Consider the following 12,426-nt stretch of genomic DNA (forward strand, 5'->3'; position numbering starts at 1 on the left):
AAACACTATTACGTACTAGTAATAATAATAATAAAAAACAGTAATAGTATATAGAATAATAATAATAATAATAATAATAATAACACTCTCCCCTCCCTTCAAAATCCGGCCATCGGTCAGGCCTTGCTCCGGTCACCGAACCTCCACGCGTCGCCGTCAGCGTCCCCGTACATGGCGGCCGAACCTAAAAAAAAAACCCTCTTTTGCTTTAATTTTTGATTAATCTCGTGTATTTTTTGTATTGAAAGTTTCTATTTGAATCTCTTTTTTTCTAAAAAAAAAACCCTTTTAGAATAATTTTGAATGTCTTTTATAGTCAAATTTTATAACTGATTGTCTCTTTCTTTTTACAGGCAAGTGGGGTGATGGAGTTAGTGTGGTGGTTTAGTGGGGGTGATTTTGTGGGGTGTAGTGGTTGATTTAGTGGGGTGTTAATTGAACTGTTAATTTATTTGGTGCTTTGGGCTCTACTTGTTGGGCCCGGGTAAAATTTGAACTATACACACACAAGTCTCTTAAATTCATGCATTTCCCATTTTTTATAATTGGTCAACCATTTATCAGTAAATTAGTAATGCTTAAAACCTCTCCTAAACCCATAAATAGCTTAAGTTGAAATACAAAACATTTTTCCTTTATACCATCTGTCTGCCACTGTTGTTATAAGTGATGGGATGTGTTTTGAAGGGCTTGTGAGCTTCAATAGGTTCTCGAAGCCTGTTTTCTTTAATCTCTGTTCTGCAGTCGGGTGGAAGCTAAATTTTCTTGGTAACAGATTTTCGGCAGTGTTGACAGCATCAAAAATATAATTATAAAACAATCAAAGTACAGGTAATCATCAAGTTATCAACAAGATTAAACAAAAATATGTCAAAAGTGAAATAGTTATGAAAGTCTTCAGAATTCTGTCTGAATATCATGTTATGTTGAACAAATTATGTAGTTTGCATAACATACTAAGGATATGGGAAATAATTGTAGGCTTTCTTGTTGAAGATAACATTGAGGAAGTCATTTTGCAGACGAACTGGAAAAAAACAAGGTGTCAATTTAATTTGTTGAACATTTATTATTATTATACATCGTCTTTGGTGGTGATCAGACCTTGAAATCTTTCTCTGCAAAGCTTTTTTTAAGGCATTGAATATCTGCAATTACATGTTTCAACTCCCTTCAAAATATTCCCTCCTTTTATCGGAAGCCAAACAATAATAAACATGTGATCAACTCAAACGCGCAGCCCTTCAAAAAAAAAAAAACTCAATTTTACATCGTCAGCATTGGCAGTTGAAGGGGCCGGGAGCTCAACATTGTTTGATTCCAATCAGTAAATTTCAATGGCTATGCAGAGAACATTACTATAGAAACAAATTGATGATCAAGGCTCGAGTGAATGAATAAGCGTATATTGTTTGTATGCATATATGAAGAAGAAGACAGAAAACCCTAGAGTTTGTGATCACAGACTAAATTGGAAGGGCATTGTAAATTAAAGGGTATTTAAAAAGATTGTAAAGTTAGAAGGTTGAAAAAGATAATAAAAATATTAAGCTTGTAGGGAAGCTATTAAAACCCAAAATCGGAATCAATTAACAACGCTAAGAACACCCAAAGGAATGAAAAAATAATTGAGAATTGAGATCAAGTAGCATGATTAGATGAACCAATTGCCACAGTTTTTTTTCTCTTTATCCAATGCCCTGTACTTAGAATGGTATCCGGTGTTTTGTAGTAATTATAAATTTTTGAGTTGATAATTAAGAAATCCTTTTGCCTAAACCTTTTTAGTTGACTATATGTTTTGTGTTTGTGTTGGTGTTGGTAGTATAAAATTTACCTTTATTTCGACTTGAATGTCTATTCCTTCTGCTAAGTTTGATTTAGCAATCTAATAAGTTGTCCACTTCACGTTAAAGAAAATGAAATTTAAACAATATTTTGACTTGGATATCAACAGGGGTTGTAGCTCAAATGGTAGAGCGCTCGCTTTGCATGCGAGAGGTACAGGGTTCGATCCCCTGCAACTCCAAAAAATTGTTATTTTTTTGAATTATCAGTCAAGCAACCCCCTAATTTTGTGTATATAAATGGACAACCACTCTTTTCTTATTTTCTATCTAAAAATTTTTCTCCTTTCTATTTCTCCCAACATCTTTTTCTGTTTCTCCAAACATATTTGTAACAAATTCTCTACGAATACATCATTAACAAGTAAGTTATTTTTTTTTTAAGTTGATAAATGTGAAATTTAGAGATTAGTTGAATGTTTATTGTTATATTTGGTATATATTTTTTATAATTATTACTATATAATAGTTTTCAACTTACGTACTTCTAGACAATTAAATTCTTAATAAATGATTGATAATATATAAATAAATTAAATAATTTTAATGATTAACGATTATAAATGAGTAGTATATGATACCATTTTGGAAATAAATAACAATACAGAGGTAAACAACTTCATAATATAGCAATAAATAATTTATAATGCATAAGTAAAAATTATTATAAATAAAAAGTAAATGGTTGATAGCAGAAGATAATAACAAATTTTATAATTATGATTGTAACAGAAATATATACCTCACTAGTTTACTTTTATTTTATAAATATCACCTTTATAATACCTAAATCGAAAATATATATTTATATATTAAAAAATAATACTTAATTAAAAATACATCAAATTAATTAATAAATTTTATTATAAAATAATATTCATAATTTAATAACTGACTGTTCACTAATATTAAGATTTCAAATTTTGAATATATTATTATTTCATAATTTCACATAGTGGCACTAAAACTATATATATATATAAGAGGGAGGGAGAGAACTTCCTTTGATGTATTTGTAATTATCACATTTTGTGGGCATTGCAAAGCAATGATGGTTAAATACAATGAGTTCAAATATCAAATAATATAGAAATAGACAAACTCAAACCTGTTAAGATAAGTTAAAAAGAAGAATGAAAGAATGAATTGCAAGAAATAGACAAATGCCTTGCAAGAAAAGAAAAGGTAAAAGGATACAGTAAAAAAATTGGACCTACTTCAGCAAACCATTTCTGATATACACTAACAGCCCTCCCCTCCCACCATGCTCATTCTTCAGCGTTTCTTGCATCGCCAATGCTGCCGACACTTCATCCTCTGCCCAAAGTAACATCATCATCAGTTCTATCGACTAATTTAAGGGTCACCAATATGTGTGATATTACTTTTATAATCTATGTACGCGTGATTCCTAGGTGTTTTGTTGGATTAGTTTGAGAATTACCCGTTCAAAAACAAATTTGACAGCCCTGGTCCTGAGACCTTCTGGTGCTACATCAATCATTTTTTCACAAACGGTTTCTGACAAACAAGTAGCCGCTGATCGTTACCATTCTGAACATCAATCACCCTTGCATCCCATCGTACTTGTGTAGCATGTGCACGTGCTAGTTCTATAGCTCCTAGTTTATCAGAGAGCACAACCCAGCCCTGCGAGCAAGCACAACCTCATAACTTCCGATACACAGTTGATCAAGTAATAACTATTTCACAAACTATTCATTAATATAGCATATTTTACAGCATATCAGATGATATGGCATTATAGGGCATTGATTAGAATTATTGTTGTTTTTTTGGGAGGAGAGCACGTTGGGGAGGATGAGGATGTTGAGTATAAAATGATAGTTTTTCCTTCAATCTAACAAACAATTAAGAGGTCTTAGGGGACAATTCCTGCACAAGAAAAGAATAAGAGAAAAAGGGACTGCATTGAATATGAAGTCGACATCCAGAAAAACTAAATACCTCAGGGCGTAGAATTCGATCCATCTCTACAAATAACTCCACCAAACTACACCTCTCTGAAGTAAGATGTGAGAGGAGCCCATTCGCATGAAGCAAGTCGTATGTTCAAGGATATGTTGGGAAGGGTTCACACCTGAACAGATCAGATATATTAGATATTGTTAATATGGTTGATAGAATGATCCGCAGCTGCATGTTATTATGAAAAAAAACAGAGAAAAAGGAACTTCCGAGTGTTCAACAGGAGCTCAAGAGAGAAAATTCCATATGCAGATTCAAAATGTAAATTTCATTAGCAGTCAAATATAGTTCAAACTTCAGCCAACTGAAGATTCTCGTATATAGAAAAATGAAACAGTAATATTCAATTTAAGAATAAATCTAACTAAAGCAAAATATATTAACAGAACCATTATTATTACAAACTTAAATATTAACTTAATCTTGAAACAAAATGAGAAAGTGCACTTCTAAAAACCTGGGAAGATATACACACATAGAACAAAGAAGTTAAAATTTGCACTCCAACGCCAGCTTTTAACTACCAACTTAAACAAATTACTTTCGTGAAGTTTTAAGAAACTAACCAGTCATGATAAACACCAGGAAAGCCTCGGTCAAGAATGAGAGGAAGTGTATTGCGAGCCCTAACAGGTACAACATTCACCACCCACACTGATTTCATTTCCTCCAGGAATGCAGCATTCAAACCCCCATAATGTGCATTCATGTCCATCACATTGCGTACCATATTAAATGGAGGCAATGGGTCTTCATCGCCTGGCCTCTTGGGATGGTCGGAGAAAATTAATGGTGTAAGCAAAGACCAATAGTTTTTTAAAGCTAATTTCCAAACTTGCAAGTCTTCAAAGAAATCTTCTGGACTGACACCTGCAGCCATTAACTTAAATCAACATACTACATGAGCTGTGGATTGCATAAAACAACCCGAGTGCAGAATGAAAACATGGGTGCAGGAAGAGAAAAATAATTTGGGGTGGAACAATACTTTCCATGAACTTCAAGCTCCACAGAGCTCAAATCTGGGCTAGAAGACTTGTTCTGAATAGGAATCCAGCGTTTGCTGGAAGCTCCAATAATACATGGCATCAAGGTTTGATAATAGGGAGCATCATATCCTTCTTTGCATAGGGGTACCTCATTTTTCTTGCTATATTCAAGAAACATAAAGTTAGCAAAACAGCAAAACATCAGCACAGGTCAGATTGTTAAGGGGAACAAATACAACAAAATCAAAGTAAAAGGGTAGAGCAACCAAAAAATGGTTTTAATGAGTTGTTTATAACGAAATTGAAGAAAGATTCACTTTGAAAAGAGTGAACATTTTCTGCATATACTCACAGAGAAGAATAGCAATGAGCATCAGCAGTTTTCTACCAGATAAATGTCTCATCTTGTTGTGCAATAAGACTCCAACAAATCTTTTCAGTGAATTGTGCCAGTGGAGTTAACATGCTTCTTTTCTTCAAACTTGTAGCATGCCCAGGTGGCTTACTTATAGGTGAGGTTATAACAAAAAAACCTCCAGGCTTGAGTAACCGATCAAATTCTACAAGAAACATCCCCTCTGTTTTATATAATCATAGTTAGAAAGTAAAGCATATGTAATTTTTACAATAGGAAGCACTACTATTAAGCTCTGAAAGTACCTTTCTTGTCCCAAACAATACCGCACTGAGCACAATGAACCATGTCAAATGACAATGATGGATATGGTAGTTGTCTCGATATGAAATCGCCAATCATTGCTGGAAGACCTCTCTCAAGAGCTATTTGAACTTGGCTTCCAGTTGCCTCATATGCAGCAACACAAAGAGCCATCAACTTTAGTGAAACTAAATGAGCTCCAAAACTTCCAAATCCACAACCAATATCAAGAACAGTGCGTACCTGTAACCAAAGTAGGAGCATTAAATACCATGTGGTGCAGATAGTTTTACTTCCCCTTGAAGACCATACACATAAGGTATCTTTCTCATATTTGTTAAATAACAATATAAAACATTAGAAAATATTTGATTCCAAAATACCAAACTCTCAAAACTCATGGTACTCCAAAAGGGTAAAATAGTATCATGAAATGAAATAAAGACTTACACCAGCTTGAAAAAATTCAGAGTCACTTCCCAGTCCCATCATCTCTGCAATCTGGCGAGAATAATCTTTGACACCATCAAAGATTAAGCCGTCCTGAGAGTGAAAAGCAATTTGATTCTCTTCGAGCAACATCATTCTAGATAATTTGGTAAAAGATTATGAATGTAAATTAGAAAGCTGTTACTAATGGCATAAAGAAAAAAGAATGAAGGATGATGTATAAGCTGGTATAAAAAAAACAGATACTAGCAAATTATAAAAGGTAAAGTTTGTAACAGAGGGAGATATGCATGATACTTTATGTACATTTAGAAAGCATCCAAATGCATTTACTAAATACCTTTTTGTTATGCTTCCAGAAGAAAGGAATTGGTCTTTGGTTATCTTCACATTTCCAGTCCATATTACATCCCTACCAGCTGGCCAACGGAGTGGAATCTTATAATCCTTCGGAGGGCGAACTAAACAGAACTTTCCTTGGCTTGATACTTCACAATGCCGATCAAACTCCTCTCCATCTTTAAACCCTAATAATACATTTGCAGTTACATTGTAACAAGGAACATAATTTTCTCTTTCTTTGCCGCATAAGCCAAGCTCCCCTTGGCGACCAGCTCCAGACGAGACAGTTCTCAGCTGAAAATAGTCAACTGCGGCTTGCTCCTTTAACCTTCTATAGTTTGAATAAATCTCTGGGACTGGAGTGACAGTTACATAGTCAAATGACTTAGGAAACGATGATCCAAAGACTGCAATCAGCACAAGCACGCTAGTGAAGCACAATACCAACCAACTGACCGGCAGTCTACGGCCGCAAGTAAGAGAAAGCTTATTGAGCAAAGGACTTCTCATGTCCAAAGCTTTAAATAATTGAGGTTTTGGAAAACCACTAAATAACCAGTTCCTTTAGATTAAATCGACAAGAACCACGAAAACCGTAACCTATTATCACATATAAGCTTCTATATAAGTAATCATGTACGGGGACAAGTCCAATAAGCATTGAAACCACCTCCTCTACACTCCTGCCCGCACGGATCTTTCTCCAGTCATCATAAGTAACAGATAAAACGATAGTGGAAAATACCCAAGTTCACTCTAAATCCACCGTAATCAGTACTAAGAAAAACTACGAAAACGAAGCTGAATTTCAATTCTTTATTAAGGATCAATAGTTCATTCCAAAATCGAACTGCCGAGAAGAGAATTACACAATTCTTGGTGCAAAACGAAACCAAACTTTACTGAAGTATACACTTTTAACATAATCCAAACAGAGCCGATCTCAGCTCAATTTTGAGTAATGTCAATTCCTCAGTTTCCAACAAGCGAGCAGCTAATCGCATCAAGCTGCAAATGATCCACCAAAACCAATACTCAAAAGAAGGAAAATTTGATTCTTTTAACGGTCTGTTAGGTAGATGAAATGATATTAAATGTAGCAACAGTATTCTAAAGCTTACAACGAACAATTTAGTATGTATAAAACTCAGAATTCCTATAAAACGTAAATAGTTCCATGTTGGGGAATCCCGTAAAAGTAAGTCAGATCTCGAAAAGGAAACAATAACAGATTGAGATAATTGAAAAAGCAGGAAAAAAGAAAAGAGAAAGGAGTAAATTGAAAACTGAAAATAAAAATTAAAAGAAAAAACAAGAACCCAATTAGAGTTTACGTGGGAGCGTACCGCTGGAGAATTAAAATTCGAAATTGACAATTGTAGAGAGCTACGGAGCGAAAGAAAGGAATGGTTAATAAGATAGATAATCAGATCCAAAGCTTAAAGGCTCCCATTTTTATTTTAAAAAACGACAAATAATGAGCAGAAATCATAATGACAAACTTTAATTGTGTTTTTGGATTTTTTTTTTACTTAATAACTAGAAGTAATCCCCACTTCGTTTAGGGGATTTTACTTTTTAAATATTTTAATTAATTCAACCAATATGTTAAAGAAATAAAATGAAGAGTAATTTGAGAAAAATCCAATTATTAATAAATAATATTCCTTAATCTTTATAAAAAAGTTAATTTTATTTAAATGTAAACAATTATAAAAAAGACTCGTATAAGAGAGAATTAGCAATCCTCAAATAGTTTTTAGTTTTTAACCTCCATAAAGTAATTTTATTTGTTATTTTTTATTTATTTAAAATTTTGGTTAACAAAATAAAAAAAAACACAAAAAAAAACAAGTGAGGGAGGAAATAGGAAACTAGACTATATGTGGCCCGGCCCGAAGGTCTACTTAAAAAAGTGTATTGTTTGGATAAAAGTATAGATTTAAAAAATAGATTTACTTAAAAAATAAAGTTCGTTTTTTAAGCGGGTCAAGTCTTAAGTAATTTTTTGATTCTGGCCCAACTCAATTTGAATTTGCAAAAGAAAAAAAAAGAGGCTGTTTTTTAACTGTTTTGTCACTATTTTTTCATTGTTTTGTTATCATTTTACTATTATATTACTACTATTTTGATGTTATTATTTGGACTTTTGATATTGTATAGCTATTGTTTTATTATTAATTTTACTACTATTTTAAAGGTATTTACTTGCTAAGTTACACTTATTTTAATATTATTTAAGTATCTTTATTTTTTTTAATTTATATGAAAAATTATTCTAAGAGTGAAATTAGAAATTTTTCTAAATCCTTAAATTAAGTTGTATAATTTTACGAGAGATAAAATGTTATTTCATCATTTTAATAATTTAAATGATTAAATCAAAATTTTATATTTTTTAATTTCGTGTAATTTTATCACCTATTAAAAATTTTATAAATTTTAAAGGGATAAAATATATTGACCTTGACAGCCCTCTGCCGCCGCTGATTTCCGTATTGTTCAACTAGATAATGAATCGTAGCTTTGCAAATATTAAACTGCATTCCGCCGATTCTTATTTTTCTTGGAAGTGTTTATCAATTTTGAAACATTTTAAAATACAGGTGTAGGAATATGACAAAATATTTAAAAGAAAGTTGAACATACAAGTGCCAAAACACACACCAGCCAGTAGGCAACACTCGCATTCTAGTCTAAATACAATGAACTGCAGTGCATGATACATATGAATTTGCCAAAAATCTAGAAACCTGAAATTGATCAGATATATAGTATATGTTCACATGTAGAGGCAATATAAATTGCATGTTGTATGTATGCAGGAATTGAACCGTTTGTGACACTCCACCATTGGGATCTTCCTCAGGCATTGGAGGACAAATGCAATCGATGGCTATATCCTAAAATTATGTAAATAGGACCCTCATCATTATAAAAGTAGTACTATTATTACTATTGTTATATATCTTCTTTTCTTTTAAGGGGTAATGAACCATGGCTTTGCCATTTGAAGCAAGGACTCTGCAAATTATGCTGAGAAATGCTTCAAGATGTTTGGTGACAGGGTGAAATACTGGACTACGCTCAATGAACCAGACACATTTACAGTGCAAGGTTATGATGTCGGTTTAGAAGCACCAGGACGCTGTTCCATCCTTTTTCATCTCTTCTGCAAAGTTGGGAACTCTACAACTGAGCCTTACATAGTTGCCCATAACGTTCTTCTTTCTCATGCAACTACTGCAGACATTTACAGGAAAAAGTACAAGGTAAAATGGAATGTCGGATTCAGGTATACATCTGATACAGACTAGTATTTCAAGCAAAATGAGAGAGTTGGTTGGATTACATTTAAAATTTTATAATTCAATTATTTTCCAAGGTTTCATTCTTGGAAGATCATACGCCTACACTATTATCTGGATGTGAATCGAACACAGAAAATTAAAATAAAAAATGGAGAGTCAAGAGAAGATGGAAAAAAGGTTTATATAGGATGATGATGTTTATGTATTGTTGTCCCTTAAAAGTTTATATATATAGGATGATGATGTTAATGTATTGTTATCCCTTCAAAGTTAAGTTATGACCACTTCTAGTCTTGGAATTGCCTTTAAGTAGAAGATCTGAATTTTACTTCTTTTTTTAATTGTTATTACAGATATGGATGATTCAAATAACCCATTTATCCCTGCTTTGAAGGATGAAAAAAGAATCAAATTCCACAATGATTACTTAACTAACCTGCTAGCTGCTATCAGGTATGTAACCATACAAATATACAATGCCTTACATTCATATTCAAATGTTACGTATTTTATACGATATGTTTATGTACTTTTGAAGAGGAATGGCGATTAAGCTTTCAAGAATTGTAGAGGGGCATGGCCGCATGGGAGCTGGTATTCCGAGTGCGCTCTGATATTTAAGTTTCAAATAGCGATTCAAAAAAAGAAATATCCAAAAATTTGACCTATAATTTTATACAGAAAATTCTTATTCTTTGCAATGATTGGGATCTATTCCTTCGAATATGTAACAATGCATTGCATTCATATTCAAATTAATATTATATCAATGGACTTCGAGGTAGACAATGTGACAGAAGGTTCAATTTCGGATACAAGTATAACATCATGATATTTTGTAGGTAAAAAAAAATGGTACATTCATCATTGAACGAAGAAGCATGAGGATAAAAAAGAGAAAAGAAAATGAGTTTTTTAGCTAAATAATATAAAAATAATTATTAATTACAAAAAAAATGTATTGAAAATAAATTAATTACAAAATTAGGCATTTGTTACAATATTTTGATGGTTGGCGGCACCAAACTTTAAATGGACAAATTACTGCATAACCCCCCTTGTTTATTATTTTTGTCTTTTTGACTAAAACACTTTTTAAGTTTTTTTCTTTTTACATCTCTCACATTTAAAATTTTCATTTGCTTCTCAGATCTAGGGAGTATCCAAAGGAGTACTGCACTAGCAACGGTAACCCCAAGAGACTAACTTCAACATCCTCATCTTCTACGTCAACTACGCGCGTTTGTCTAACTATAGTTACAAGTCGTAAACATATTTCTCTTCCCCAAAACTTCAGCCATAACTTTTTTTTCTCACAACAAAAATAAAAAAACAAAGGCTGAAAATTGAACCCTTTACTATAGTCTCACAATCAAAATTAAAACAAAAAAAAAACAGAGAAGAGCTTCTTTTGCAGTGTCTTTGAGGTTTAAAGCAAAAATGATTTCCTTTTTCTATGTAGGATTTGTTTTGCCAGTTTTTGTTTGTTATGACGAAGAAGATGAGGATGTTGAAGTCAGTCTCCTGAGGTTGCCATTGTTGGTGTAGTACTCCTTCGGGTACTCCCCAAATCTGAGAAACAAATGAAAACTTCTAATGTGGAAGATGTTAAAAAGAAAAAAAAAAACCAAAGTGCTTTACTAAAAAATACAAAAATAATAAACAAGGGGGGTTATGAAGGAATTTACCCATTTAAACCCTTTCTTTTAGCTGCCAATCAAAACGATAAATTTTCAAGTCAGGTCCCTGAAAATTTAGGCCATCACATTTTGGGGTGAGTTTGGATGGTGGTGCGCTTCCCTGCGGTTAGTGTAAAAACAACGGTGGCTGTGAGATTAGATACTATTGCGATACTGTAGCGTGAGACAAAAAGTAAACTTAACGCATCGCACCGCACCGTCGCCCCAAACCCACCCTTAGTCTGGTGCTGCCAATATGTCAAGCCGCATCGTCACAACACTATAATAAATGGCTATTTTCGTAATTTATCTATTTTCCTACCTTTTTCGTAATTAATTATTTTATATATTATTTGGGTAAAAAACCAAAAAAAAAATTGATATATACCTGGCTAAAAACAGAAGCTCCAATGATAAGAAATGTGAATCTAGAATGAGAGAAAGATAGAAGTGTAAAAAATAATTGTTTTGGTGGTTAATCCGAACAGAAAAAGCCTTCCGCGGTTTAATTTATCTTCATTTTTTTAACAATAATGAATAATTTCCATTAACAGATAAAAATGGCATTGAAAATTAAAACAAGAAGAAAACTTATCAAAAACTTTCTTCTCCCCTAACAGGCGAAAACAATAAAGCAAATAAGAAGCCATTAAAGAGTTCTCCATACCCGATATTTGGTTGGATTTTCATTGGTTCTTGAGGGAATGTTTTATTTCCCCAAGCACCGTTTTTTACTTTCTTGGTTTTATTATCATTTAATATGTTTACATGCTAAACTATTTATTTATTTAATGAGTAAAATCCATCTATTTTCCATAAAAATATATTTTGTATTTAATACGTTGTTAACTCATTATTTAACCCATTATTTTCGAAAAGAAAAAAAATTAGGTTGATAAATGCTAATCAATCCAACCACATAACTTTTTTTTTTGTTATTTTAACTTTTCTTTAAACTCCCTCATAATTTTTTATTTTTCTCAAAAGTTTTCCAATTTTCTTTTTGACCGTTAGTTTTTCAATTTTAGCTAAGAATATATCAATTTTTTTCCTTCTTTGTCCTTATGCTTCTTCACTCAATGTTGAAGGTATCAAATTTTTTTATATCAATTTTTTTCTTCTTTGTCCTCGTGCTTCTTCACTCAATGTTAAAGGTACCGA

At 32.5% G+C, this 12,426-nt stretch overlaps 1 protein-coding gene, 1 non-coding gene and 1 pseudogene across 2 annotated transcripts; 2 read left to right on the forward strand and 1 right to left on the reverse strand.

The window, feature by feature from the left end:
- The first annotated feature begins 1,956 nt into the window (after window positions 1-1,956).
- On the forward strand, window positions 1,957-2,029 carry TRNAA-UGC (transfer RNA alanine (anticodon UGC)). Its single transcript has one exon. It is a non-coding gene; the product is annotated as a tRNA-Ala (tRNA).
- A 790-nt stretch (window positions 2,030-2,819) lies between these two features.
- On the reverse strand, window positions 2,820-7,777 carry LOC107920768 (probable methyltransferase PMT5; annotated as a pseudogene).
- Window positions 7,778-9,328: 1,551 nt separating this feature from the next.
- Window positions 9,329-11,134, forward strand: LOC107919344 (beta-glucosidase 6-like). The gene is made up of 5 exons (XM_016848819.1): window positions 9,329-9,547; window positions 9,822-9,855; window positions 9,940-10,039; window positions 10,125-10,180; window positions 11,049-11,134. The coding sequence occupies exons 1-5, from the start codon at window positions 9,329-9,331 to the stop codon at window positions 11,132-11,134; spliced, it is 495 nt and encodes a 164-aa protein (XP_016704308.1).
- The last annotated feature ends 1,292 nt before the right edge of the window (window positions 11,135-12,426 follow it).

The sequence above is a fragment of the Gossypium hirsutum genome, chromosome A12 (assembly GCF_007990345.1).
Source record: "Gossypium hirsutum isolate 1008001.06 chromosome A12, Gossypium_hirsutum_v2.1, whole genome shotgun sequence".
In the NCBI taxonomy this organism is placed as follows: domain Eukaryota; kingdom Viridiplantae; phylum Streptophyta; class Magnoliopsida; order Malvales; family Malvaceae; genus Gossypium; species Gossypium hirsutum.